This window comes from Danio rerio, chromosome 13 (assembly GCF_052040795.2).
Source record: "Danio rerio strain M-AB ecotype USA chromosome 13, GRCz13ab, whole genome shotgun sequence".
NCBI lineage: Eukaryota > Metazoa > Chordata > Actinopteri > Cypriniformes > Danionidae > Danio > Danio rerio.
The window spans coordinates 44,653,053-44,670,783 of record NC_141033.1 but is presented as its reverse complement, the minus strand read 5'-3'; the positions used below and the strand labels follow the sequence as shown (position 1 = coordinate 44,670,783).

Genomic DNA, 17,731 nt, shown 5'->3' with positions numbered 1-17,731 from the left:
ATTTAGAAGACATTTTCAGGAAAAAAAGATAAGTTTTGGAGAAAGGCTTATTTGTTTTATTTTGTTTAGAATGAAAGCAGTTTTTTAATTTTTTAAACACCATTTTAGGGACAAAATTATTAGCCCCTTTAGGCTATTTTTTTTCTCGATAATCTACAGAACAAACATAAATATCATTATACAATAACTTGCCTAATTACCCTGACCTGTCTAGTTAACCTAAATAACCTAGTTAAGCCTTTAAATGTCACTTTAAAGGGCCATGACACCCCCCACTTTCGGTTAAAGTCTACTTCAGAATTTTTTCAAAAGATGCATGATTAATGGGCGTGGAGCTCCGCGAGCATAGGGCAGGAGTGGGCGTGGCCGCAGGGGAGAACGCGAGCGAACAACTGTTGTTGTCAGTTAGCTCACAAAATGAGACACAAACTGTGAGGAGACGCATGAGTTTATAGTTTACAAAGTTAAAATGCAAAGAAATGAACAGTGATTTAATGCCCTGCTACATTTGTTATTCGTAATTTCATAAACACATAACCATAATTTATATCATTATAAAGATAAGTGTGTTCATGTAAACCCTATAAATGAGGACTTCTCCCTCAATCCCCGTATCCAGCAGACTCAGTGAAGCAGGTCTCCTGACCTGTCTATTTTAACCATTAGCCCTGCTGGTAATCTGGAGGATTTAGGCAAACACAGCAGCACAGTGATGTGTCTGAATGTGAACAAACTGCTGATAAAAGACAGCGTCCGCCATTCTCTAATTCTCGTGCTGCTCTCCTGACAAAAATGCTAGCAGCACACACACAGCTTTGCTGTATGATCGGCACTGACAGGATCGCGGGGGAAAACATGCAACAAACCCCGTGGATCATGGAAACAAACGCATATGATTGTTCATGAACGGCTAAATACTGTGTTGGGGTCCGTGTCTCTCAGCTCGGGCTTGACTCTGACAGGTCTGGCAGGTCTCATGAATAATTAAGCAGCCAGCTCTTCTCATAGGATAAGAAAACTCCGCTATGAATAATAATGAGAAACCGCCGCGTCATCATTGCACTTGCAGTTCTGTGCTACGTCGCCGATTTTGATCCCGCCCCAAAAATCATTTTATACCCCGAAGCTGAAATTAGCTGACAATAGCTCAAAATTATCCAGTTTTCCCCACAATTAAAGCTGACGGGTGCTAACATTGTCTTAACTGATGCTCAACACAAACAAATCATTTAATATAAAAAAAAAAATTCTCCAGTGTGAGTGTGTCCTGGACCTTTAAGCATTATAGAAGTGTCTTGGAAAAATATCTAGTTAAATATTATTTAGTCATCATGGCAAAGATCAAATAAATCAGTTATTAAAAATTAGTTATTAAAACTATTATGTTTAGATAATCTTCTTACCATTAAACAGAAATTGGGGAAAAAATAAACAAACGATCTAATAATTCAGGGGGGCTATTCTGACTTCAACTGTATATATATAGTAAATGAGTGTGCAAAGATGTTAAAAGCCAATCAGAGCAGCAGAAACAGCACAGATATCACAGTTCAAGGTTGATCAGATACTTGTGTTTATAGACTAAAGAGAAACACAGCAAAACGCTGAGCTCCACAGCAGTGAAGGCCACCATTCTGCTTCAGTACTGTAAGTTTTACAAACTTTAAACAAAGCTTTAATGGTTAGGCAATATTTTTAATTCTTGCTTTTATGAAAATGCATTAAGGTCTATGCTTAAGATTTTTTATGCAAATATTTTGTTCTAATTATTTAAATTCATGACAAGTAAAATGATTATAATTCGACAGTTCCTGCATGTGTTTTGGTGTTCATTTGCTAATGTTGTTGTAAAGTGGTGTGTATGTGAACGGTGCAAATGTAGAGCAAAATTTGACTCTGTTAATGAATGATTTTGATGAACTTTGAGTCTGTGCTTCTCCTGTTATTAGCAGGCCATTATTATTGCCCTTTGATCTGCAATTTTCTCTAGTTAACATGTTATGTGTAACATATTCATAACAGCGTAGCAATGTTTCACAATGATGGTCCCTTTAGAAATGTGATTTTGTAGAAAAACAATGCTTGGAATGACAGTATAGACCATTTCAGTGTGTTCATGTCATTGGCCCATGAACATGCCATAACTGAAACAAGAGGCAACTTAATTTTAAACTTAATGTTAAAACAGCTGTCATAAAATTATTTAACAATATGTGGCTCTTTTTGGATTCCCAGAAGCTATAGAAATAAAAAATGTAAAACAGGAAATATGCTGGGACTATTGTTTTTGTTTACATCCATCATCCAAATGCTCTAAATGGAGCACCAAAAAAGACAGAAGCATTAACTTACTAACATATCAAGGCATGTAAAACTAAATAAAACAAAAACTGCTTTTTTAGAGTGAACATTTGAAATACCACTCTTTTAATTTTCGTCTATACTATCAAACGTCTTTCATTGTTATTCCAAGATATTTTTAAACCTAAGTGTTTACGTAGTGCTTTTTATTATTTAGTCGGAATCTTCAGTTTTGGGCTTTGGAGCGACACGGACTGTTTTTGCTGACGCACCGCTGCGCTGGGGAGGACGTTTTAAACAGGTAAACTCTGCTGCTTTTCATGATTAAATTGCTGTTTTGTAATGTATGTTTCGTGTTTTTGCTGATGTGGGCCGCTACAATGTTGTTAGAAGGTTATTTTCTCCGTGACGTCTACATAGGCAGAGCGTTATTGTGAATATTAAGACCTTGGCTGCTGATTAACACCTAATACCACTTACGATCCGTGCTGTTTAAAATGCAGATTTATTCATTTTTCTCAATTTTGTAACTCGTTTTTCACGGCGAATAGAGATCCTAATCCACAATAATTATGGCTTTCATCATTACGGCTCATGTTTATTGTTCAAACTTGCCTGGGGAAATTTTCTTATGTAACTTATTTCTTATTTGTGTAAAATTACGAGTTCTTGTTGATATACAACGCTTTGCACACCGTATACGCTGTAGTTTATGGACGTGTTTCCGTGAAAGGATGAATTAGACTTGAGTTCAGACACTTCAAAGAGGATTAATTAGCTTAGGCTAATTCGCTTTCTGGTCACTGACTGGCAGCTAACTAATAAAGGTAAAGTTGGTTTTATGATCGCACATTCAGTCTATCTCATTAATAATAAAATCTCAGAATAGTATAAATGGGAAATTCTAAATAGCAAAATCATATTAGCAGCCAACAACCATCAAAGTACAACATTGATCACAGTCAGTTAAATAGTGCCAGTGTTGTTTTGAAGTCATACTTACATTTGATTTCAGTCTGAATATTCAAAATACCATGGTAAACAATATATGGAGCTGTCACCGAACAAATGTGCAAATATAAAACCAACTTTACCTCAGTCTAGCAGCTTAAATAAGACAATTCCATGCAATTGTCAACCTTGCCATGAAAAACATTTCACCAAAATTTCTAAATCGTTTCTAATTTTTTGGTTAGCAATTATTTTAAAGTACAAAAATGTCTCTGTCAATGTTTCCAACTATTATATTTGATTTACCAAAAGTGACACAAGTGGCAATTTTACATCCGTAACAACACCTTTTTTCTCATAAATGCAAAAATATATATTAAAACTTTTATCCTTTTGATTATCACTATTTCTTTTGGGTTTTGCAGTTTAATTCACAGAATTTCTACAAAGTATGGTGTGTACTGTAAACTCAAAGACTTTTTTGGTCACATCCATAAAGCATCTTTATTTTCCTCATTTATATAGAAAACATATACATAACATCTATATCCATGTATTGTAAACCAAAACATAAGCTTTAAATAAATAACAATATATTTAAATACATCAACAAAAATAAAACAAAAAAGCAAAAATGGTATGTGTGATAGCAATGGAAAGACACAAGGACTAAACTACTGAAATGTATTTAACACTATAAAAGGCTTATTTTGGTGATGGCAGCTTAAAGTTGCCTTCCAAATCGAGAATAAAGACAAATGAATTGCTCAGGTGTGAGTTTTTCACAGACTTTAATAGAGTGTAAAAATCTTGATTGTTCTGTGGGTCTCGTCTATCAAATCTGATCTATATTTAGCATGTTCAATTGTATTCAATCAAGTGATTGGCTGGGCCATTCTACAGCTTGATTTTCTTTCTCTGAAAGCATTTGAGAGTTTCCTCGGCTGTGTTTTGGATCATTGTCTTCTTAATCCTGCTAATGTAGATGTTGGACTGAAGCAGTAAATATTCATTTACAATGATGAAGGACAGAGTTGCTGAAGAACTACTGAGATATTTTAGTTGCTCTTTGGGGTTTCACTGCCCTTTTACACCTCCCTGTCTTCATGTGTTCAATGCTTTTTTTCCTGTGTCATATTATTTTATTACAAAACCTAATATGTAAACTACTTAGATTTGTTTTCTTTTCAAATATGGATTTTTTTGGTTATCAACATTTGGTTACAGCACCTTTGGCAATATGACTTCTGAGAAAAATAGTGACATGTTCAATACTTATGTCCCCCACTTTAAACAAATAATATGTGAAATAAATAAGAATTTGAATGATAAAACAGTATAAAACTCGATTCATTTAAAATGAAATGTATTCATATAAAATAAGTATGATTATTACTAAAGGGTACCAACATTTTTTTAAATATATTTATTCCTTTATTTAGGTTGTTTGACTGCTAAATTATAGCCAGAGAAGTTTTTGATCATTTCAAATCCCGGTAACAAGATCTATCACAATATAGTATCATTTCTGTAAATTAAATGAATTAATTGTTTATTGAGACCTGTAAAGGACACTTTCTTTTTGCATTTTTAAAGTTTATACCCAAAAACTCATTCATGTGTGATCATATTTTTCACTTTGTTTAGAACTTCATGGCAAATGTTTAATTAAAAACACAGAAATGTAATAAAATATAAAACTTTTCAAAAACTAAAGATGTCACAAAAAAAAAGCAAATTACTTTTAAGATTACTTTCTCACGATTACAAGATAACTTTCTCTTTCTCACGATGCGGTTATTAATGTTTTTAATCAGCATCCTCGTAGTAGCCTGAAATTATGAAAAAAAATACATAAAAAAATAATATATATATATATATATATATATACATACATATATATATATATATATATATATATATATATATATATATATATATATATATATATATATATATATATATATATATATATATATATATACATATATGCAGTTGAAGTCAGAGTTATTAGCGCCCCTGTTTATTTTTTTCACCAATTTCTGTTTAATGGAGGGAAGATCTTTGACATGATGACAGTAAATAATATTTTACTTGATATTTTTCAAGACACTTCTGTACAGCTTAAAGGGACATTTAAAGGCTTAACTAGGTTAATAAGGTGAACTAGGCAGGTTAGGGTAATTAGGCAAGTTATTGTATAACGATGGTTTGTTCTGTAGATTATCGAAAAAAAAATAGCTTAAAGGGGCTAATAATTTAGTCCCAAAAATTGTTATTTAAAAATTAATAACTGCTTTTATGCTAGCCAAAATAAAACAAATAAGACTTTCTCCAGAAGAAAAAATATTATCAGACATACTGTGAAAATTTTCTTGCTCTGTTAAAAATATTTTGGGAAATATTTAAAAAAATCAAATCAAATCAAAAGGGGGCTAATAATTCTGACTTCAACTGTATATATATTAGAGCTGCACAATTAATCGTTAAAATATCGCGATCTCGATTCGACCCCCTAGACGATCTAAATCCAGCATTTCTGCGATTCTGTCAATCATATTTTCAAGTTCAGGAGAGAAGAAACGGCGGCTGTACGAGTCTTTTCATTGTTTCACACACGTTGCTCAGTGACATTGACACCTCCAAATGATGTTAAATGAGTCACCTACTTTATTTATAAGGTATAATTCACCTAAAAATGTCATTTTTGTCATTAATATAACGATGTTTTCGCGATCGGGAAATCACACGTGACATGAGCTGCTGACCGTGAGCTGTTATCACAGGGAGGATATTTGTTATATATATATAAATAAAAACTATATACTTTATTTTGTCCTTACATTATATAATGTTACATTGCACAACCTGAAATGCAACTAAAGTTTATTCAGAGTGTTTTCTTTATTTCCCTCTCTGTTTTTTTTCTTTTCATTCCAAGATGGCTCAAGCGGACAGCAGGGCTCTGGTTTTAGGGGCTCTGGCAGGTGCTGCTGGAATCAGCCTGGCCATCGTCTACTTTAGGAAAGTCAAAGCAAGTGATGGCAGAGTCCGAAACCAGAGGAGCTTTGGGGATCACACGGATGGCCCGTTGTGTCTGCAGACGGGCCAGGCCGAGGTGCTAGATCGACTGGGTGCTCTAATCCACTGTGTGTCCGAGCTCAAAGAAGAGGTAAAAGCCCTGAAGGATGCACTTCCACACCTGCAGGACAACGTCAGAGATCAGCTGAGGGGCCGGAGCGCAGAGGATATCAGCGCTCGCAGGGCAAGTCCCCTTCACCGCACTCCCACCAGGAGAAAAAGATCAGGAGTCCCAACTAGAAGTGAAGGACAGAGCTCAGAAGAGGCAGAGAGTGAAGGAGGGTGAGTTTCTGAGTTATATTTGTTTCTGTGACTGCTCTAGACAATGAACGTGTAGTCATATTACTTGTTCTGCAAGTCAATCATTTTATTTATTGGGAAGAGGAAGCTAGAGCTTATTAAGGGAGGATTTCAAATATGCCTTATAAGATTTATAAGCTGTGTTTTCATATTAATATTTATGTGTATTTCTTAATATTGCATACAATACTGCCATTATCTTGTCAATATCTTACTGTAGTGCAGTAAGTGCACTATTCTGTGCTTTGTAATGGCGGTATTTAAATTTCTATCTTGTTTCGTCTGGTGCAAACAGCCAAATTGCTTATCACTGCAAATCTCGTTACGTACTGTAGCGTGTTGTTGGTAGGGCTGGGCGATTTTTCCGATTTTTTTCAATTAATTCGAATTTACATTTTTAGACAATTTAATTTTGAATCAAATCGAGAAATTGTGATTTAAAAAAATATATATATTTAATACATTATAATGGCACCAATGCGCTTTGGTTCACTCTCTGTATAAAGCAGGAAGCACAACAGAAGCTCCTCTCGGCGCCGCGCCGCGCAGCACCACGCAGCGTCACGCAGCGCCATGGATTTTAGAATACTAAACAGGTTTCTATACACACACCGGCGCCGCCCTGCCACGATTCACGAAGCAGTTCGTATTTCAGCCGGCCCACAGAACGCCATCTGATTAGTTTCATGTTGAATTTCATGCGAATGTGCGCGTTTGGTGTGTGATGGTTTAAACTGTCATGTGCGCGCCGTGTTGCGATGCTTCTGGTGTGCGACCTGCTTGACTGCCTGTTGAAGCGTGAAGTCATGCAGGATTTTACTTGTTGCATTAGTCTGAGTCACGTCTATGTGGATTGTCAAGACATTCCCCCATCAAGTAGATAAACTCGATCTCAACATGTATGAAGGACGTAAAAGCCTGCCATGTGAAAAACCGTGCCGATCTTTTGGTTTGAACACGAGCAGAGGTGAGGGACTGTAGCAGTGAAAATGAAAGTACCGCCCCCATGACGTCATTTAGCGGACCTAGTTGAAAACCAGACAGATCAGGCAGCATAACACAGAGACTGGAGCAAAGCGCATTATTTTCTCCTGCTATACGTCCACAACTTCATACATTGGGTTAAATTAGGCTTTACAGTTTCCATGTTCAGTCCTTTTTCTTTCACTGTATCTTTTTAAGAAAAAGGCAGCAGCATTACAACCTGTCATTCAATCAGAAGAAGACAAAGTCAAAGTCGAGCTGACAGCCAATCTTTCCTAGGCTCAGCAAAACTTGCAAAAAATACATCTGTATTCCTGCAACTGCAATATTTACACAAATATTTTTTATTCAAATCTTCAGCAACAATATTTAACTTGTGAATTTGTTTTACATTTATTTACACCTTGACCGATTTGTGTATGACATGGCCATTAAAAATACATTGTTCCTTAACCAGATGGTTTTTCAAGTTACTTTTAAAGAGAATGTTACTTCAGTCATGTTGTTGTAATGTTTTGAGAAGACTAGTGACACAATAAAAAACAAAAATCGAAATCGTGAATTGATCAAACTTTATAAAAAAAAATAGATTTTTTTTTTGCTAAATCGCCTAGCCCTAGTTGTTGGTTACATCATGACCTGCTCACCTAACGTTTACATTTTTAATATTTATATTATTTGCGAATTAATAACCACCTCATGTGGAACTCTAAATCGAGGTCTCATTTTGGAGGCTGCTACTTTCCGTTGGAGGTCGCATTTTGGTCATGGGTGCTTACTTTGAGAGCCTTCCTTACTGAATGAATGAAATGCACTATTTTCCACCAAGGCAACCCAGGATGCTAAAATATAAATATGCTAAACTGGCAATAGGTGAGTTAAATGACCAAAACAAATACAGATGTTCAGGCATGTAACGTAACTCACATTTTCAAAGCAAAATAGCTGACCTGAGCATTGTTTTTCAGAGAAAAAAGAATTTTAATTTCGCATGTTTCTTAAACATCTGCATATTTATTAAATATTTATGCTTTAGAAGAGTCAAAATCTTACACACAGGATCTATAAATTAAGTTGTCATAAAACTATTTAACTACAACTATTTTTGTCAAACCTTTTCGGCCACTTTAAATGTTGACTACCGCAAACTGTGAAAATGTGAAAAAAATAAAGTTAATTTTCAAAATAAATGACTGTTATAATAAAAAATATATTAAATAATAATAAATTGTAAATAAATTATTGCTAAATTATTGCTGTGATAATAAATGAATAAAAATCTAATAAAATTTTAAAATGAAGTTAAACAAAATCCATGTGACTGTTTTATTTATTTATTTATTTTGTCTCAAATTTGGACTAATATGACTCTTTAACTGGACTTATTAGTTTATCAATCTCAATCACATCATGAAGTTTCACAAACTGATTTCAAGAGGAGCAGGTAATATGATCGATCGTGGCCAGAGATTAAACAAGATGATTAGACATTAAAAAAGCGAGCGATTTGCTCCATGTTTTAAATTTCTATCCAGAGTGGTCATGTTTTTATCCTCGGTTGGTCTCACGCAGTCAAGTGATGTGATTTCGCAGGTCAGAGTTCACCAGCTTGAATTTGCACTGCAGCAACCTGCGAAACTTGACGCATGACCCTGCGTTTCTGGTCTGACGCATTTGCGTGCGTATGAATGGAAGTCTATGGAGAGACAAGTCCTGTGTGACCGCAGCTTTCCTCCTTTATCTTAGTTTATACCCCTATACACCCAATCTCCCTCTTTTCTCCTTTACCAGGGTGAGCTCTCGAGAACTACCTGATCTGTACACCCTTACATGCTCATTGACCAGGCAGGAGCCCTGAGCTCAATTATGTCCGAGCTTATGGTTCTCTCAAGGGACAGCATGCTAATAGCATCAAGCAATATATAAGTGTGAACTCTTGAAATCTAAGGTGTTTTAGCACTTAAAAAATATCAGTCAGCTACAGTGCCCATCTTACAGAAACTTGAATTACTAGGAAGTGAGGATTTCATTTTCTTTAATACACAATATTTTGCTTTATTCCAGTGTTACTCAACTACGTTCCTGGAGGACCACCAGGTCTGCACATTTTCCATGTCTCCTTAACCAAGTACACCTGATTCAGATCATCAGCTCTTTAGCAGAGACTGAAAGACCTGTAATGGGTGTGACCGACAAAGGAGACGTCCAAAACATGCAGTGCGAGTGGTCCTCCAGGAACCTGGTTCAGAAACACTGCTTTATTCACATGATTTAATGTCATATTCTAAATTCGTGTTGGACATTTGGGTGACGTATAGTACTGATAAACGATTAATCACGACTAAATGAATACAAAAATAAAGTTTACATTTACATATGTAAATACATGCATGTAACTAATATTTATATACAACATAAAATCAAATATAAATATTAATATGTATGTAAGTTTTTTAAACTATGTACATATGAGTGTATTTACATATATACATAATTGATATACACAATAAACGCACATATTATATAAATACAAACTTCTTGTGTAGACTGTTTATCAAGATTAATCGTTAAACAGCATCAGTAACATGCAGAAAAAATTGTAGCTCTTTACATTGCTCTTCAAATTACAGTCATTTCAGTAAATCCAAGTATTGTGCTTTTTGTTTATTTATTTAATTATTTTTAATTTTTGATATCTCTATGCTAGACAATGTAACACTTTGTAGGTGATTATTAAGTTTTAGCAGCATTCGAAGTGTGCTCATAATTATGTTGGGTTATGATGGAGGTAGAAATCTGAGAGTGTTCTAAATCAGGTGACATATGTACAGACGAGGTGAACTCCACTGCCTCCAGTCATTCATTTAAGCAATTGTTCGCTAAATTCAGCACTAAGCACTTTACAAGTCCAATCCAGTCTCGCTAAATTCTGCTCCAGAAGCCATTCACATATAATCTGTTTTGTTTTCCGTAGCATTAAACTTGTTATTTTTAACACGCCATGTTCTGCAGCGACTTACATTTCCAAAAATGATTTGTTATTTTAAAGCCGCTTGGAGTGTTTACAGGCAAAGTTGCACAAATGAGATATTAAAATAAATAAATGAAGGAAGCCCCGGAGGCATCTGATGAAATGCTTCTGCAATCAGTTTTCATTGGTCTTTTTATATGTCTGTTTGGAGTTTTTCTAGACCATGACTGGCTTTGTGTTGCATGATTATCGCGGTTTTACTTTGAGCAGTCAGGATGTGTTTTAACACTGCGATGCTGTACATTGTTTCTAGTGTGTGTGTACCTTTGGTCTTACCCAATGCCTTAATTTTCAGAAACAAGATTTTAGGCCTTAAAGTCCTAAATTCTCTAAAATATTATAGGTCTTAAATCATTTTAAACAGGTGTCTTATTTTCCCATGTTCATGTAAAGCTACCCAATCGCATCAACACCCATCCAATCACCAACAATCCATCTGAATATTACTCTTAAAAAGGTTTTATTTATTAACTTTGTTTAAAAATATGGTTTAATTATCCTTCCTTACTCTTAAAGTTGTGTTTATAGCTACCTAGTGAGGTCTCTGACCTTTGCCGAAAAGTAAAGTTATTTAAAATTCACTATCTGACAAAAGTCCTGTCACTTATCCAAATTTTAGGAGCACATAATAACTTGATTTCTAGTTGATCATAAGGTATCTGAAGTTGCTTATATGAAAAGCAAAGGCCTCTAGATTAAACTTATTTTACTAAAATAAAGTCTGATCATTCCTTGATTTTTAATTATTTAATTAGGACAGTAAGGTCTGACTTTGCTTAGACAAAAATCTTGTCACTAAACAGAAATAATGTACAGTATAGAATATAAAGCCATGGTGCAGTGGAAAAACAATGAATATTGTGTCTGACTCCCATGAGCTTGGAGGACTGCATCCATACATCTCTGCACTGACTCAAATAACTTAATAATAAAGTCATCTGGAATGGCAAAGAAAGCCTTTTTGCAGGACTCCTCTTCAATGCCTCCTCCATCTTACCCCAGACATGCTTAATAATGTTCATGTCTGGTGACTGGGCTGCCAATCCTGGAGCACCTTGACCTTCTTTGCTTTCAGGAATTTTGTGGTTTGTAATATAACAGGCAGCACATATGTTTTGATAGCTTAGGCTGAATATGTCCCCAAATCAGGATTTTTCCTTCACCAAACTGATTTCTGTGAGAATCTTGGGTCCATGTGGGTTTTAAAAGAAATGGGATGCAGTTCAACAGATAATTCATTGTAAAAAATCTACCTTCTGCCACTTTTCCAAATAATCACCTAGAAATCAAGTAATTATTGGTTTCTCTTACAACTGGGACCGACAACAAGACTTTTGTCAGGTAGTGTTGTATGGCCAGGGTTCGACTCTAGGGATTTTTTTCTGTGGTTCAGATTTTTACTTGCCCTGCCAAAATTTTTACCAGCCCCACCAAAAAAGGTGGGGTTATTTCTTAGCCACATATTTAAAAAAATGTGTTAAAAGCCAAACATGATTTTATATATATATATATATATATATATATATATATATATATATATATATATATATATATATATATATATATATATATATATAGACAATGACCAGCATAACTGAAAATTGATATTTAAAAAAATTAACATTTAAAAAAAATTATATTTTTATCCATTTCTCAGTGAAATTTTCCACTGGCCTACGGTTTTCAAAAGTATCAAGTTTGGTACCAATCTGTGCTGCTGAATTTTCAAAAATGTCTTTTTCCTAACATTTAAGCGCTGTCGAGCATGTACTTAAACATCACTGATTGGCTATGTTCACATGTTCAACAGAAATGATTGTGATTGGACATAAGGGTCTTAAAGGTCTGAGTGCTCAATTTAACTTATATTGTGAGATATAAAAAGAGATTTCACAGTTTTTCACTAATTAAAAGTGCTTCAAAATCTGCCAGAACACTTATTTATTAGTATCTAAGGATTGGCATTTGTGTTTGTGAGGGTTGGGTAAAGGGGTGGGGGTAGGTGTAGGGGTATGATTAGGCTATAGATACTAGGGCTGCACAACATTCGAAAAAACTGACATTGCAATATTTGTTTCTTCTGCTATTCTATATATTGCAATATGTATAAAATTTTGCACGATTGCTCTGTTTTGGATAGAATTCATAATATTACATCGATTGGAATGGTTTTACTTAAGGGTACATCTGCATAAAAGATATAAAAATATACAAAATAAACAAACACAGATGAAAACATGAAAAATAAGAATTACAAACGGTGCTTTATGGTTTTGGGTGGTTTCTAACAGTATTGAGGTACAAAATTCACAGAATATAGTCATTGTATAAATAAACACAACTCATCTTTGTTAAAATGGCAAACGTTATCATTTCTTGTGCCCAAATGGTGTTAGTTGGCTTGAAATCTCACATTTACAAAACACATATAAATAAGAACTTTCTCACTAGATTAAAGTTAAATGTTGCAGTGACTCCGCAAATCAGGTGTTCTGAACTTCTGAACAAATCCTGTGATGTGACTATTGGAGATTTGCACATTGCGATATCGATGGTGAAACTATATATTGTGCAGACATAATGGATAGTATTGTTACCTGATGTAAAAACTATGGAAGTTTATGTAACATCCTCGCTAAAATAGTAAAACAGCCCTGTATGTGTGTGTAGTTTGGTTCTGGAGCCGCTTGGGCTTCAAAAGGGCGTTCATCTGTCAAAACAATTTCCTCCTTTCTGTCTGTCTCTTTAAAGCACCAGCCGTTCAGTCTGAAAGTTATCACAGCCTTATTTTAACGGTTTCATGCAGGAACTTGTCAATTCTGTCACAGTTCCTACTTTGCTAGTGTGCAATCACGTCACAGCTCGTCTTGTTTGCTGAAGGATGTTAATACTTTTAAAATGATGCCGCTTACTATGTTTGATTGCTGTAGATTTGAAAAAACAAGCTATTGTTTATAGAAGCAGACAGGCCGGATCACTCATAGAAAGGAGTGAATGCTCTTTAATAAGTGAAGCGTTCTGCTAAATGGACTATGACGTTGTTTATTTGTCATACTGTACAGAATTGCTGTAGGAAGTGTCTTTAAAAATTGCAGACAGCACATCATTGTTTTTGGTGTTGAGGTGTGACAGAAGTGCAGACCAAGAAACTTCCTTGTGTTTGTAGTCAAATAATAGTTTATTTGTGACTAAATGGAGCAGCTCATCCACTGGTTTGAAACTTGATTTTGAGACACCAGCTTTTGTTTTTGGTAATCTCATGCTCTTTACTGTAGACACTTTTTATTCATTGGTTTTAAATTTCAACAAAAATAACAAAGAAATGGCAAGTAGCTTCCTTTGTAAGGAAATAAGTCAATTTTGACAGAAATAATTGAAAGAAATGTATTTTAATTGCAGTTTGGAGAAAAAAAAAGAGTTTTCTGTGCAAGTTTGAAAAAAAAATGAAGTTTTAAGTTCTGAGGAAGTAATTGTGAGAAAAAAAGTAGCAATTCTGAGAAAATAAGACAGAATTGCAAAATTTTAACTCAATTGTAAGAAAGTCACAATGGCTAGACCTCAATTCACAATTGTGAGAAAGCTTATAAACAGTTAGGTGAAATAATATTAACTGTGAGATATATATAAGAATTTCCGTCTTTCGGGTGAGATGTTAAACCGTGGTCCCACTCTCTGTGGTCAATAAAAAATCCAGGATGTCCTCCGAAAAAGAGTAGGAGTTTAACCCCGACTTCTTGGCCAAATTTGCCTACTGGCCCTTGTCCATCATGGCCTCCTAACAATCCCTATATCATAATTGTCACTGTCTCATGGCTGCACGGTGGCACAATGGGTAGCATGTTTGCCTCACAGCAAGAAGGTCTCTGGTTCGAGCCTCGGCTAGGTCAGTTGCCATTTCTATGTGGAGTTTGCAGGTTCTCCCCGTGTTCGTGTGGGTTTCCTCCGGGTCCAAAGACATTCGGTATAGGTGAATTGGGTAAACTAAATTGTCTGTGTATGTGTGTGAATGTGTGTATGGATGATAAAAAGAAAATTAATGAATGAATGAACGGTCTCCTCTCCACCAATCAACTGGTGTGTGGTGTGCGGCTGCTGTTGTGTGATCAAGTTGAATACAGCACACTGGTGGTGGATGAGGAGATTCCCCCCAATAAACGTAAGGAATTATTATTATTATTATTATTATTAATATATACTAAGTGGGCAAAAAGTCTGAATTGTGAGATTAAAAATAAATAAAAATAACGTTTTATTGTTTGGTGGAAACAAACTTCCAGAGAAAATAATTTTCTGTTTTTTAATAAAAAACAAAACAAAAACAAAAACTGTGAGAACATGTCTTAAAGCACCATTTAGCAAACTAATTACATTTTTCAGCAATGCTTTTAACAAATGATTCTTTTACAAACTAAGGTTATAACCGGAAAGTCAGCAAACTCTATAACAAAAAATATTGCTTAACGAATAAACTCAGAAAATGTAATAAAAAAGGACATCATCTTTGGTCTGGATAGAAACAGTGTCTAGAGTTGTGCGACTGGACCAAAGTTACACCAACTCAAATCTGTGCAGCAGAAGATGCGCATTAAAATGAACCACCAGCTTGTTACCCAATTGCCAATTAGCAGCACCACAACTGGCAAAGTAGATGCAACCTAGTAACACAAAAGGGCCCAATGCAAAGTAGAATAGCACAGAAGCAAATAAAGGTGCGGTCAAACTGGGCTTTTCCTCCCGTAGACTTCCATTCATACGCACGCAAATTCGTCAGACCGGAAACGCAGGGTCATGCGTCAAGTTTTGCAGGTTGCTGCCGTGCAAAGTTCAAGCTTGGTGAACTCTGACCTACGAAATCACATCACTTGACTACGTGAGACTAATCGAGGATCAAAACATGACCTTTGGACAGAAGTTTAAAACATGGAGCAATCGCTCGCTTTTTTAATGTCTAATCATCATGTTTAATCCCGCCCCTTTTTGCAGTGCCGCACCCATAGACTGTAAAATATATGAACGTAGTATCCGTGACGTCACCCATAGGTTTCTAAAGAGCGCAAAAGAAGCCACAAGTAGGCGCGGCCAACCGTCGCCATTTTGTTCGCGCGTCATCACACCCACGGCGGGATACCAAACAAGGGCAAATAGGCGGAGAGTGGGCGGAGCTACAGATGCATACTACATTTTGCTTGGACCTGGTTCAGACATTCTTTACTTTGGGAGAACGCTTAATACTTTATCACCTGTGACTCGTTTGTATTCTGACCACTTGTGCTTGGTTGTATACTATATCAATAAAGTGTTTAGACTTTTAAAAACACTGCTGTAATACATTGAGCCACTAAACATTGTTCTTATGACGTTTTTCAACAGGAGGAAAACGCGAATTACTTCCAAACACTTTAGATAGAGTCTGTGTTAGTTAATGCAAGACTATTGATGAAATCCAGCATAACACTGTATGACAACGCTTCAGATGACTGTTCAAGAGCCCACAGCTAATCAATCCGTCAGATTCTGGAGTGCATTACAGCTCTAATATAAATATAAACGATAAATGATCTTAAATAAAACAAATACATGTATAAAGATGTTATATAAGTATATAACTTTACTCACATGGGAAACGGAGGCCACGTGAATGGTTTGTGAGCACAATTAAGTGCACTCAGCATGACATTCCATCAAATAAATGTAGGAAACAAGTCCAAAAGGCAGTTGACTGTGTAAAGCCACATAAAACAACACAGAAATACGATAAATATGCGAGTTCAGTGGCTAATCTGCAGGATTCAGCTGAGGTTACGTGACGGTGACCAGCGAGACCTAACTGTCACTCAAGTGACCACGCCCTTAATTATGCAAACTTAATATAACTTAATATAAAGGAAACGGATGAGTTATAAAAAAATTCACCCCCCTCACAGTTGTCATGAAGGGTAATATTACCTGTATTACCCAAAATCTTTTTTGTACCAGGCTGTAAACACCTTTTTTCTGCTGTAAAGTTGGCCATTCTAACGGTGGCCTCAATTGAAATTTGCTCTGTTTTGGAGCCAGGAGCGGCCAGGACTAGCGGAATTTCGGATGAATTGCAGTTTTAGTTACTTCCGTATTGGCTTCCTGAGAGAGAGCGGGAGGTTGCCGCTTGGCCGCACCACAGAATATCGCATGCTCAAACTCTAATGTGACTGCCGCTTAACAACAAACTGTATAATGCAACATTGACATAGAAATCTTTTGGAACGTATTTACTGCCACTAATTAGCTCAATGTGTCTTGTTTAATTATTATTATTATTATTATTATTATTTGTATTTTTAAGTCTTATTGATGTAAAACCTGTACCTCTAGAGGGCTTTTAGTGTTACAGAGGAATAAAGAGGGTCTGTGTGTCCAGCTGATGAAGTCATCTGAATGTGTTCACAGCCGGTGACTGTTGGGATGGTAACCGTGTTTCCCCGGAACAGCAATTCTTTTCAAAGTGTCTGCGCTTTGTCATGCATAGTAAAGGCTCGAGGGTTTGAATCTGTTCACTTTTAGGCAGAGTAGAAACATTCACCACAACAAGCACAAACATTCACCCTTTCATTTTAGGAAATGTGAGCACCATGGTGCTGTATGTCCGCGTGCTTAACCACTAAGTTATTGGTGCCGACCAAAAGAAGATATTTTGAGGAAAACTAGAAACTCTTAACAGTTGACTTTAATAAAACAAAAAACAAAAATATCTAAACAAAATATCTGATCTCTTCTGAGCTTAAGTTTATTGGTTGTAGCTTGTAAGCTCAAAAATTTGATATCAGAAGTATCAACTAATGGGCAGCAAGATTGCTGGTTTGAGTCCCATCTGGATCAGTTGGCATTTTTGTGTGGAGTTTGCATGTTTTCCCCGTGTTCGTATAGGTTTCCTCCGGGAGCTCCGGTTTCCCCCACAGTCCAAACACATGTGCTGTAGGTAAATTGAATAAACTAAATTGGCCATAGTGTATGAGTGCATGCGTGAATGCAAGAGCGTATGGGTGTTTTTTAGTACTGGGTCGCAGGCATCTGCTGCTTAAAACATGCAGAAATAGTTGCCGGTTC

The 17,731-nt window shown here is 35.7% G+C and overlaps 1 protein-coding gene across 3 annotated transcripts in view; it reads left to right on the top strand.

Moving 5' to 3' along the window:
* The first annotated feature begins 2,542 nt into the window (after positions 1–2,542).
* Positions 2,543–17,731, top strand: part of rmdn2 (regulator of microtubule dynamics 2) — a 66,024-nt gene continuing 50,835 nt past the window's right edge. For 2 of the 3 annotated variants that reach the window (XM_087279724.1, XM_087279726.1), the window contains exons 1-2: positions 2,543–2,602; positions 6,188–6,615. In XM_087279724.1, coding sequence (XP_087135850.1) covers positions 6,194–6,615 — 422 coding nt within the window. In that variant the 5' untranslated portion in view covers positions 2,543–2,602; positions 6,188–6,193. The remainder of the gene's footprint in view (positions 2,603–6,187; positions 6,616–17,731) is intronic. The other variant, XM_087279725.1, reaches the window with a different exon arrangement.